The sequence below is a fragment of the Natator depressus genome, chromosome 1 (assembly GCF_965152275.1).
Source record: "Natator depressus isolate rNatDep1 chromosome 1, rNatDep2.hap1, whole genome shotgun sequence".
In the NCBI taxonomy this organism is placed as follows: Eukaryota; Metazoa; Chordata; order Testudines; family Cheloniidae; genus Natator; species Natator depressus.
Genome location: NC_134234.1, coordinates 146,778,943 through 146,791,632, shown reverse-complemented (window position 1 = coordinate 146,791,632; position 12,690 = coordinate 146,778,943). Strand labels below are relative to the sequence as shown.

General features: G+C 40.5%; 1 protein-coding gene across 6 annotated transcripts in view; it reads left to right on the top strand.

Annotated features, from left to right (window-relative positions):
* DMD (dystrophin) overlaps positions 1-12,690 on the top strand; it is a 1,886,383-nt gene that overhangs the window by 700,371 nt on the left and 1,173,322 nt on the right. For all 6 annotated transcript variants that reach the window (XM_074968560.1, XM_074968534.1, XM_074968525.1 and 3 more), the window contains 3 exons: positions 5,603-5,748; positions 6,711-6,923; positions 10,793-10,906. In XM_074968560.1, coding sequence (XP_074824661.1) covers positions 5,603-5,748; positions 6,711-6,923; positions 10,793-10,906 — 473 coding nt within the window. The remainder of the gene's footprint in view (positions 1-5,602; positions 5,749-6,710; positions 6,924-10,792; positions 10,907-12,690) is intronic.

Sequence of the window (12,690 nt, the reverse complement as noted above, 5' to 3'; positions counted from 1 at the left end):
CCTTCTTGTTACCCTTCACATCCCTTGCTAGCTGCAACTTCAGTTGTTTTTTGGCCTTCCTGATTACATCCCTGCATGCTCGAGCAATATTTTTATACTCCTCCCCAGTCATCTGACCAAGTTTCCACTTCTTGTAAGCTTTCTTTTTGTGTTTAAGATCACCGAAGATTTCACTGTTAAGCCAAGCTGGTCGCCTGCCATATTTGCTATTCTTTCTGCACATTGGGATGGTTTGTTCCTGTGCCCTCAATAAGGCTTCTTTAAAATACAGCCAGCTTTCCTGGACTCCTTTCCCCCTCATATTAGCCTCCCAGGGGATCCTGCCCATCAGTTCCCTAAGGGAGTCAAAGTCTGCTTTTCTGAATTCCAGGGTCCATATTTTGCTACTTTTTCTTCCTTTTGTGAGGATCCTGAACTCAACCATCTCATGGTCACTGCTGCCCAGGTTGCCACCCACTTCTACTTCCCCTGCTAATTTTTCCCTGTTTGTAAGCAGCAGGTCAAGAAGAGAACGGCCCCTGGTTGATTCCTTCCAGTAGCTGCACCAGGAAGTTGTCCCCAACACTCTCCAAAAACTTCCTGGATTGTCTGTGCACTGCTTTATTGCTCTCCCAGCAGATGTCAGGGTGATTGAAGTCCCCCATTAGATCCCAGGGCCTTTGTTCTGGAAACTTCAGTTAATTGTCCGAAGAAAGCCTCATCTACCTCATCCTCCTGGTCCTGTTGTCCATAGCACATGCCCACCACAACATCACCTTTGTTGCTCTCACTTCTAAACTTAACCCAACGTCTCTCAACAGGCTTTTCTCCAGTTTCAGACTGGAGCTCTGAGCAATGATACCGCTCTTATATATAGTGCAACTCCTCCACCTTTCCTCCCCTGCCTGTCCTTTCTGAACAGTTTATACCCATCCATAACAGTGCTCCATTCATGTGAGCTACCCCACCAAGTCTCTGTTATTCCAATCCAGTCATAGTTCTTTGACTGTGCCAGGACTTTCAATTCTTCCTGCTTGTTTCCCAGGTTTCTTGCATTCATGTACATGCACCTAAGATAACTAGCCGATTGCCCTGCTTTCTCGGTATGAATCAGGAGGCCCCCACTGTTGCACCTTCCTCCTTGTGTTTCCTCCCAGTATCCCACTTACCTCAGGATTTAGGTCACCATACTCCGGCAAACCTAGTTTAATCTCCTCACTAGATTAGCAAACCTACCTGTGAAGGTACTCTCATCTCTTCCTAACGAAGAGAGGGAAGATCCACCTAGCAATCCTTCTTCCTGGAAGGACATCCCATGGTGTCAGAGAGAGGGAACAAGCCCTCTCTCTGACACCACCTGCATAACCACACATTCACCTCCACAATTTGACGGTCCATACCTGGGCCTTTTCCTTCAACAGGGAGGATAGATGAAAACATGACTTGCACCTCAAACTCCTTTATCCTTCTTCCCAGGGCCACATAGTCTGCAGTGACCCACTCAGGGTCATTCTTGGCAGAATCATTGATGTCCACATGGAGAAGTAGGAAGGGGTAGCGGTCTGAGGGCTTGATCAGTCATAGCAAACACTCAGTCACATCCTGAATTCTAGCTCCAGGCAAGCAGCATACTTCTCAAGTCTCTCGGTCTGGTCAGCAGATGGATGACTCTGCCCCTCTTAGGAGGAAGTCCCCGATCACCACCACCTGTCTCCTCCTCTTGGGAGTGGTGGTCGTGGAACCCCCCATCCCTAGGACAATGCATCTTATGCCTTCTGGTCGATGAGGTCTCCTTCTGATCCCTTCCCTCAGATGGCTCTTCCAAATAATTCTCTGCAGTAGTACCCTTGCAGAGAGCCTCAAAATGGTCAGTCACCTTTGATAACTGTACCAAATAATAATAGTAGTTATTCCTTCTAGGCAGAAATAAAAAAAATGTCTAACAGTAGGGGTCACATGTGAAAAACAAGAACGTTTATAAAAGGAAAATTATTCCTGAAATACTGAGATATAATGTAATACTGAAAAATATATTTATTCTAACAGTGGAAACTATTGCAAAAATATATGGTGTAGCTGAGAGTTGTGTGTAAAAAGTGAAACAGAATTTACGTTGTTCCAGTGAAATGACAAGTGGCTTTTTAAAAGCAATATTTCATATTTAAATCAGTCTGCCACTGGCTAGTTCAAATTGGTATCTTTTTGATCCTGCATGAATTTTTATTTAGCTCTCTGAATAGTAGGAATCATAATTAATTTAAAATGCAGAAAACTGCTAGCTATGTTTGTATGACTTTTAAATTATTTCTGGCAGCGTTTTCAAAATAAAAGCTTTTGTAGATCCTGTTCTAACAACAATGCTAATATGTTTGCATCCAGTTCTGAGATCTGTTCCAGCAGTATTCCTATATATACCTGCAACAAACTGTACACATTGCACTAACAGTACCCTTGTGCAAAGAAGCGTTTCTCACCAAGTTTATTTTCCAACATCGTTAACCAGACTTTCTGGCCAGGACCCTTCATAGTGCTCAAGGTATTTGGTTCCTTTGTCGCCTCAATGAAGGATACCAAAATGGCTTTTTCTCTCTGTTTAGATCTTCTGAAAATTCATTGACTCTGCTTCAAGAGGCAGGAAGGTTTCCTGTGGGTGCAGTCTCTATCCTCCATCAAGATTAGGTGGTCATCTTTCCCCACTTGCCTTCCTGATGGCTTTGTTGACCTTGCATATAAATGTGCTTTTCTTTGGTCTCACCTTGCCCAACTTACATCAGAGACACATTCAAGCAAATGGAATTGCATTCCTTTGTCTGAAACAGGCATGGCTTTGGCATTGCTTGCCAAATGCATTTTTCAGAACACATTTCCAGCACTTATCTATGAAGTCCTTTATGGGTTTAACATACATACAGCAGCAAGAATATTAATGATCAGTGAGTAATTAGTTTTCCAGTGATGTATTATATACCCAAAAGGTGGCATGTAACATGACAACAATGTGCCAGCTGGCTTCGGGAGGATATTAGGGTCATACTCGTCCAAGCCCTGCCTCCCCATTTACACTGCTGTTTTTAGCACTATATAGTGTCCCATTACTGGAGCCCTCCTGCTTCTGCAGGGAAAGACTCCAGGAGAGGGGGATGGGCCCATCAGGGGAGTTTTCAAGCTCCTTCCCGACCCTTTCCTCCGCACAATGAAAGACTCTGCAAGTGGGGACTGCTGAAGCCTTTCCCCGGTGCTGCCTCACGTCTGGAGTCTTTTACTGACGGGTGTAGCTACATACAGCAGTATGGATGCAGCCTGCTTTTCACTGCGGCATACCCTACATGCCGTCACCAGTGGTGTGTAAAGTGGATATAGCCTAAAGCTTGTTGTTTCCACTTACAAGATGTGGAGCCTCTAAGAAAGTCATTATTTACAAGAGTCAAAGATGACTTTAGGCTGAGATACTGAACTATGTTTAACTTTTCTAATAAAAATAAGACTTGAGAATTTTATATTTCCTTTCCTCATGTGAGCAGTATATAATGTAAGTGTGCCCTTTACTTTTGGAGCAGTATGTTTAAATGTTCTGTCCTCACAGAATTGTTGGTATATGACGAGTCAGAGATAATATAAATGTAATGAAGGAAATCCGATTTGAAAAGATTAATTTAATGAACAGTCTGTTCTGACTGGCGAAAAGCAGGAAGAATTCCCTTTCCAGATCAGATGTTAGGGGAGACTGGAATTTTGGATGGAGAAAGTACACTACAAGAAAGCAACACTTGTCCCTCTGTAACCGGACGCAGACTCACCGGCGGTGCCTCCTGCTGGTTGTCTCAGGGAATTAGCTCACCAGCCTCTGGAGTGCCCTCTTCAGGCCGTGTCTCACCTTACTGCTGGCTCCCATACCCCTCCCAGGACCCCAGTGCCCCTTTCACTGGGGGCTGCCCCTGGCAATACCCCACAATTCTGGGTCTCCCCCTCCCAGGGGAACCCCCCACCCACTATCCCTACCTCACCTCACTCGTAGACTCCTGCCAGTCACCAGCTAGCCCCCACACCCTGGGGCAGACTGCAGTATGAGCCATTCATCACAGGCAAGCTTGGGTTTGGACCTGCTGCCTCTGTCTAATCTTGGGCTGTCCCCTGCAACCTCAGTACCTGTTGAGCCTAATGCTAGGCTGCAGCCTGGGGCTTTCCTGGCTGGAGTACCCCAGCTCCTCAGGCCCTTCCCCAGCCCGGCTCCAATCTAGGTACTCTGCTTAGGTCCCTGCAGCCAGGTCCCTCCCTCTCAAAAGTGAGAGAGAGAGTACTCTTCTGCTCCTGGCTTATATAAGGCCTGCTGGGTCTGTTTGGGGCATGGCCCCCAGCTGCAGCTGCTCTGCCAATCAGCCCAGCTCTTCCCCTGCCCCAGCCCTCTCCCAGGGCTATCTTAAACCCCTCACAACAGCAAACACTTTTTCTCACAAATCCATTATCACCGGTCATGATGGCCAAGTTTTTTAAAAGCAAAAGGTGATTTTAGGTGCATCAATTTGTGGGTGCCCAACTAGAGAGAGCTTACAGGCATATGGTTTTCAGAGGGTGGGTGCTCAGCACTTTCTGAAAATTAAGTACCTTTAAGCAATCACAAGCCAAGCACCGCAAAGTTGAGGCACTCAGAATCACTGATTATGTCTCAAAATCTTGGTCAAATTGCATTCACTGTTTTATTAGAATGTAATCAAGATGGCACTGAAAACCTTATGTAAGTACAAACTTTATCAGTTCTGCATTTTGTGACTATGAAACATTCTTTCTTTCTAAAATATCTTTTAGAAGATATGCACACTGTAGATATAATAGAGGTACAATAGTTTTGTGGCATTTTTAGTTTGTTAATATGGTGTGGCAGAAATTGAAAAATATTTTATTTTCAAGTGGCCATTAAATCTGTGTGTGATTTTTCAGTGACTGCAGTGCAAGCTATGGTGGAGGGCAGAAGGGAGCAACTCTACTTATGAGATGCTCGTGTCTATGCCAGATGTTGTCTATTTAAGACCTCTGTAATGTCAGTTTAATGGGCACAGTCCAATAAAATTCAGCTTGAATTTCTCTTTTATGCTAATGTTATAAGCTTTTAACAGCTGTCCTAAGTAGAACATTTTACCTTAACAGATATGCTAGACACACTAACATGAGCCATAAAATGGTGATGCCACTTCCTACAGCAGTTCTAAAAGCAGAATGGAGGTCCAAACAAGAGAAGATACAGTGGTCGGTCTGTCTGGTATCAAAAATAGCAGTGTTTAGGTATATTGTGCTGTAACTACCAGTACCATCCCACTCTGAAACTAAAGAGCCAAAACACATTAAGTAAAAAATACAACAACAAAACCAGCAGTAAATAATAAATGTAAGGATGAATGCGTAAATTATTCAAAGCATTTTGTCCTCCTGTACTTCTTTTGGGTACATTTTTGAAAAGATCTAGTGGTGAAATTCTGGGCCCATTGAAGTCAGTTGCAAAACTGCAACTTCAAGAGGGCCAAGATTTTACCTAGGACTTCTCAATATCCTGACAATCACATACAATTCAGTTAAGAGAGAATGAAACATTTTAAATTTCTTCTCCTTTTTCTCTCTGCATTTGGTTTAGATTTTGACAGTTTGCCTCCTGCACACTATAAGGAGACAATGAACACTATCCTTTTGTGGATCCAGCAGTCAGAAAACAAACTCTCCATACCTCAGGTTATTGTCACTGAATATGAGATCATGGAGCAGAGACTCAGGGAGCTAAAGGTAAGTGTATGGACTGTGGAAAAGTCTTCTGATTGAAAAACACAAGAGGAAGGAACTTCTGCTGGCTTAAACCATCATAACTCCATTGAAGCCAATGGAGGTATGAGTGTTTACAGCAGCTGAGGATTTAGCCCAACAGCTATGGTTGGGGGGAGGGGCTACTTACTGATCTCAAAAAGGATTCTGAATGTTATTGAAAAAGCACCACGGTTGGTATTTGCCAGTTGAAACAAATACTTAAGGTACTGAACACCTTAGGGGAATAGCTTTTGCATTTCCCCATGGAAACAAAATGTTCTCAGAGATATTTACAGCACTTAAGCAGGCATTCAGCTCATTGTAATGAATGTTTTCATGTATGCATTAGAAACTAGTGTTATGAAAAATACAGAACATTTACTTCTCTCCATCCCAATCTGCAACTCCTGTTAAATTTCCAAGCAGAGACAAATGTGGGATGAGCTTTGCCAGTGGGCATAAAGCTTCTCTGCATGTGGACTTTTAGTATTATTTTATTATCCGATGGCTAAAGAACATTTTACTGGATGCAGCTGCCAATGAAAATATAGAAATGTAAAGCAGAAAATATCTGTTCTCCATGCTGATCAATATATTGATCAATGTACTGATCAATCCTTGATTCTGAAGATAAGTGTATAGTAATCATTGGGGACATAATACATTATTTAATGGAGTATACAATGTCTCAATGAATTTAATTATGCAAGTATTTATACCGTTAAAATTAGGAATTGAATGTATTTCTAATCAGCTGTTTTCTGAATAAGATTAAAATTTTACTTAGGTCATGGTAAAGTGTGTAATTCTTTTCTTTGAACAATTCTTCTAATAATTTCAGTCATTTGCTCAATAATATTTGACTACTACTGGGGGGAAAAGTGTTCAAAATAGCTCAGTATGTTCCAAGTGAATGAATATAATGTTAATTTTTCATGTCACAGGCTTTGCAAAGCTCTCTACAGGAGCAACAAAATGGTCTAAACTATCTCAGCACAACTGTGGAAGAGATGTCCAGGAAAGCCCCTGCAGAAGTCAGCCAGAAATATCGATCTGAAATTGAGGGGATCGTTAGTTGCTGGAAGAAGTTATCAGCTCAGCTGGTAGACTGTTGCCAAAAACTTGAGGACCTGATGACTAAGCTCCAGCAGTTTCAGGTTAGTAGGGTTCTCTCTCTCTCTCTCTCTCTCTCTCTCTCTCACACACTCACACACACACACACACACACACACACACACACACACACACACACACACACACACACACACACACACACACACACACACACACACACATCTTCTAGTGTCCTGTGACATTAAATGTTTATAGATGCATGCATTTTTATATATTTCTGTAAAAGTTAATTCTTGAAGTAAAACAAGATAGAAGGGAGGAGTCTCAGGTCAATCCATGTGTGAGATTCTTGTATTGCACTGGATATTTGAATCAGAATAAAGGAAATTTAAAAGTTCTAAACCTTTGGCAGGTACTAAGTTGTTGATTGACTGACGCAATGATGATCCATTTGATAGATTATTGTAAGAGTGAAATCCTCACCCCACTGAAATCAGTGGAAGCTTTGGTATTGACTTCAGTGAGTCCAGGATTTCACCCAGAATTCTTACCTTTTGCCTGTATTTGCTTGTGTCGAAACCAATGACAAAACTCCTATTGATTTCAGCGAGAATAAAGTCAGGCCCCCAACGCTGTAATCCTTCAAACACTTTTCCATGCAACTCTAACCTTCTTGATTTCAATGGATTACTTTCATTGTCATTGTTATCACTGTTACTTCTATTGTGGTAACAACTACTGCAGGTCACTAATCAAGGATCAGGACCCCAGTGTACTAGGCACATAGGTAAAACTATTTATATACAAATTTGCAGGAGTAGAGCCCTAGATTGTTTTCCTCATGGCAGAGATTTTATGTAGACATTCGTTGGCAAGTCATCTGATGCACTGTTGGTGCTCACCAAATGAACAACAAGACCAGGGGAAACCTGGACATACAAATATTATAATATGTCATTCATGTCTCAATTTTGAATATATTTCTGTTCCATTTGTATATAATCCTAAAGCACAGTTTTCAAACTGATTCTGATTAACCAGGCACCAAAATTCCGAAAGTATTCTGCAGGAAGTATCTTTACATTTTTATTCTACCCTCCTTCCATGTAAACGATCACTTGCGTACTCATAAAAGACAAGGGAATTAAAGTAACCATGAAGCCTGTTTCAAGGCTGACCAGCACAATGTGAGTTGTTACATACAGTGCTCCATTTACAATGTATGAATATTTCAGTCCCTGTCCTTGGTTTGTTTCAAGTAGAATTTGATTGTTGCTTTTGTGTTATGGAATATAGCAAAATAGGATTTTTTTGAGTGAGTTCAGACCACTGTTTCCTATTTAATCCAGTACAGTCATCTGGTCAGGAATAAATGTTCTGTTATCAGGGTCATGGTTGGTCTTGTATCCCTGTTTCTGCAAAGAAAAACCCAGTAGCAAAATAACAAAGCATGCATTCATCTGATTCTGTTTGACCATAGGGGAGAGTTGACCATAAAAAAATATCATCATAAATAGGTAATCAACAACATAGCAATTTAAGAACTAATCTTCTCCAGAAGACCCCAACAATCCTAAATTTGGTTTAATTGGAAGCACTTTGAGTCTGAAAATAATAAAGTTGGCTGTCATAGCAAGACTTGGGTTTGTGTTCATTGCTAATATAATGAAATATTGGGAAGTACGCAGTTTAAGGTACTATCCTTTCCTTAAGAAATTTAAATTGGCTTTTTATTCATAACCGCTGGCTTTCCATGTAGAAGTTTAGGAAGATACCATTGCCTCTTTCAAAAAGACAAACCTCGGTGTCTTAAATAGCATTACATCTCTCAGTAAAACACTTAGTTTTGACAATATAATGTGCACTATTTCTGAGCGCATAATGGCTACTGCTATGTTAGCCTTCACCGTATTACTAGGATCACTGCGCAACAAGTGTACGATTCATATAAAACTGATTGCTTGTATATCCCTCTAATATACTTTGAGTGTTTAGTTAGTTTAGGTAGCCTCTTGGCTATTGCTTCCTAATGGAATGTATCGTAGAGGTATATGTTCAAATCACTACTGATAGCAGATAAAACACATATTCATTTCAGAATGTGATCCATTTATTTGATCTTCACAGTTTTTGAAGAGTAATATCTGTATCCTTAGTTAACAAAAGGAAATCTTCAAATTGGTATTTTTCTCTTTAGTGAAAAATGTTTATACATGCATGTTAAAATACTGAAATCTCATAATAAAATATGATTCTGGATTACTTTTACTCCTTGACAACAAAAGTCCAGAAGAAATCACTTTATTCGCTCTTTTGGTAATTTTGGTATTCATTGCTTTTATATCATTCATTTTTATTGATTCAATTGATTTTGCAAAGTAGCCTGGTGCTATAAAAATGAGCTGGAGCATTTTCTTCATGGGTTATCCGATATGTATATTTGAGTGTGATTTGAACAAATTTGGGGCACAATATTATTTAAATGAGAACTGTCTGCTTAAAAATATAATAATTAATTATTGTGTATAATGCTGAATGTGCATTTTACAGATGTTGGTAAAGCAATACTATGAAGAAAAAAGTGATACTATTTGAGTGTTAATTCAGCAGCTCATCATTTGTATAACTTGATGATGATGCTGCTCCTCCTTAGCTGACACATTAGCCTTTAATAAAGGGATAACATAAGCTTCTCTCTGACCCCCAAAGGCTAAGCATTGCAGCACTTTAACCTCTCCATGGTTAAAGAAGGCTGGATGTGGCTCTCTTCAGAGCTCATCAGCACTGATTCAAGTATTTGTTGAAGGGAGTCAAAAAAGTAATTGCATTCTGAGAGCTCAGAGCTGGACTTGAATTCTCCGTGTGATGCTGCCATAAGGTTGCTAGGCCAGCCCCCTTGTGGGGTTTTTTGATAGAATTTTATATTCAGCTGTTTTCCCAGTTGCTAGTGTTGATTAAAGGATGTGGTCTTAGAATTGGGGTTCAAATGTGGCCTAGTGGTTGGATCAGGGGATTGGGAATCAGGATTCCTAGACTCTATTCCTAGCTCTGGAATGGATTCATTGTGTGACATTCAGAAACCCACTTAGAGTGTGTCTACACTGAAGCTAGGAGTGTGCCTCCCTTTGCAAGTAGTCAGACACATGCTAACTCTGCTTGAACTAGCATGCTAAAAATAGTAATGTTACCGGGGTAGCATAGATGGTGGGTCGGAATAGCTGCCTAAGTATGTACCCAGGGGATCTGGGCCAGTTTGTACTCAGGTGGGTAGCCCAAACTGCCACCCATACTACTCCGGCTACACTACTTTTTTTAGTGACCTAGCTTGAGCAGAGCTAGTGCATGTCTGTCTACTCATTCTGGGAAGCATGGTTCCAGATGCAGTGTAGACCTGCTCTGTATCGATCTCCGCTGCAGGTAACCTTGGAGTAAACATAGTACTCCATCTGTATTTTTCAGGGGCAGTTTTTCTACATTGTGGCCTCTCAGTTAGTGAAATAAGATGGTCTTTTTTTCAGTAATTGTGTTTAAGAAAACTTAAAGTGATGGTGAACTGCAATTAAAGGACAATTTTAAATAGTTGGAGACCCTTAGAAGTGGTGATATATAAGTGGAAGGTGGTATTCTCATTCTTCGTATTGCTGTTTTCAAAAGAGGATGAGGGAAAGGGTTTTTGTATTCTTACCATTAACAAATAAGAGAAACAAAATCCAACCTGTTTATTCCTGAAAACAAGAAATGCTAAGACTAAAATGATCAAAATGCAGGCCAAATGGTGAAAGGCAACCCCCGCCCCCAATGTATTTGCTTGTTTGCATTGCTCAAAGTGCTGTGACCTCTTCCTAATTTTAGAATTATTTTGTGCTGAAGTTTAGTGATAGTGCCATGACGAATTCTATTATCATCAGTCAGTGCTTGTAGCATACCATAGATTGTTGTTTTTAACAAACAGAATGACACTAAAACCCTGAAGAAATGGATGGCTGAAGTGGATGCTTTTCTGAAGGAAGAGTGGCCTGCCCTCGGTGACTCAGAAGCACTGGAAAAACAGCTTGAACAGTGTACAGTAAGTAGTCCTTGTGTACTGGATTTTTTGTGTGTGTGGCTGGGTGAGTGTTTAGAAGAAGAATCGACCCAAACTTTGCCTACCTAGAAATACATTTAAAACTGAATCGCTATTGATTTTGTTTATGCAATGTATATGAAACTGAATGTCCTGGCTTTGAAGGAAATACTGAAAAAAAAGAGGAAGTTGAATGTACAAAAGGAGTAACATGGATGCTGTAATACTGTATCCTTGTGGTATGTCCAGGCTGGACAAAACCAGAAAGTTTGAAACATTGTGAGCTCCTTGGAGCTCCCTTCTTAAGTATTTGAAAAAGTACCTGGCACTTGAATGAGTGCTACTGTAAATAAAATAAATAATAATCATAATACGGTGAGAGCATACGTTGCCCCCAAGATATCATTTACTTTTTTTTCTTGTTGCCATTTTGTGGTAGTTTCTCATTTCATGGAAGCAGGAGACACAAAGTTGAGAGCCAGATTTGTATCTCTTAGACTGCTGTAAATTCAGTGTAATTCCACTGGAGTTTATGGGCCTAAATTTGTAGCAAGTGTATAAAAATAACTCCTTCGGAAGTCAAACACTTCATTAAAAAACTGAAATTCTCATCATTGTCCAAACTTTTCTTCTCCTCACCATATCCATCATGTGAGAAGCTTTGTTGTCCTCCCTGGCATTCTTAGTGATCTTTGGTTAAATATTCAGACTCAGACCAAATCTTGTCACTTCTCACTTTATAACATTTCTGCAGTCTGTTCCTTCCTCTTCTATTTCTGTTCTTCACTCCCACTTCAAAAGCCTTCGTTCATATGATGATCCCTTCTCAAGTCTCCCTTCTTTAAGCTATCCAATATTTAGCAGCTGAAATTACCTTTTTCTTCTTCTGTTATGATTGTGTGTCTTCCCCCCCCCCCCCCAATGTCTCTTTTCTGGCTTTTTGTCTCTTTCTCCATAAAGTTCAATCTGCTCATTCTGGCATTTAAGTTTCTGCTGAGTCTCCTGTCATGCTCAACTCACTACCTTTGCTGTTCTAACCTTTTCCCTTTCTTTCTTTCTTTCTTTCTTTCTTTCTTTCTTTCTTTCTTTCTTTCTTTCTTTCTTTCTTTCTTTCTTTCTTTCTTTCTACTTTTGCCTTCATGCCTGTTTTCATACTGCTCCCTTCACTTGGCTCACTGCCCTTCTTAAAAAGACAAAACATCCTTGTTTTCTTTCTTCAAAGGCCTCCTCAAAACCTATTTCCTTTGCCTTGTTGTCACTATTGACTTTCTTTCCTATGCAGTCTATTCCTCACTTATCCTACCAGAGCTCATGATTGAAAATAATCAGTATATGATTTGATTCCTCTACATGACTCCGTTTTTATTTGCTTTAAACATAATCCTTTCTTTCACTTTACTTTTGTTGTACTTTATGCTTTGTTCAATTTAGTTTGTACAGTTTTGGGAGAAGGAACCTTAGTCCCACTTCTCTATTGAGGCTCGGCTCTGCTTCATGCAGAAACAGATAGGGATGGAAAAAGTAACTTTATGCCATTTTATGATATGCCACTACAAATCCTATCAAGTGATAATATAAAACTTCCATTGATTTCAGTGAAATCTGAATTAGAGCTGGTTAGAGGCTGAGCTGGTCTCTTGTGCAAATTACAACAGCCTTGGGCTGATCGAATTTGCATCCAAATGACTATACCCCCATGGGCAGATCCAGCAGCTGGGAATTGCCAGAGTATCACTCAAGCCTCCCCACGAGGATGTAAGATGGGTAGCATACAGCCACCCACAGAG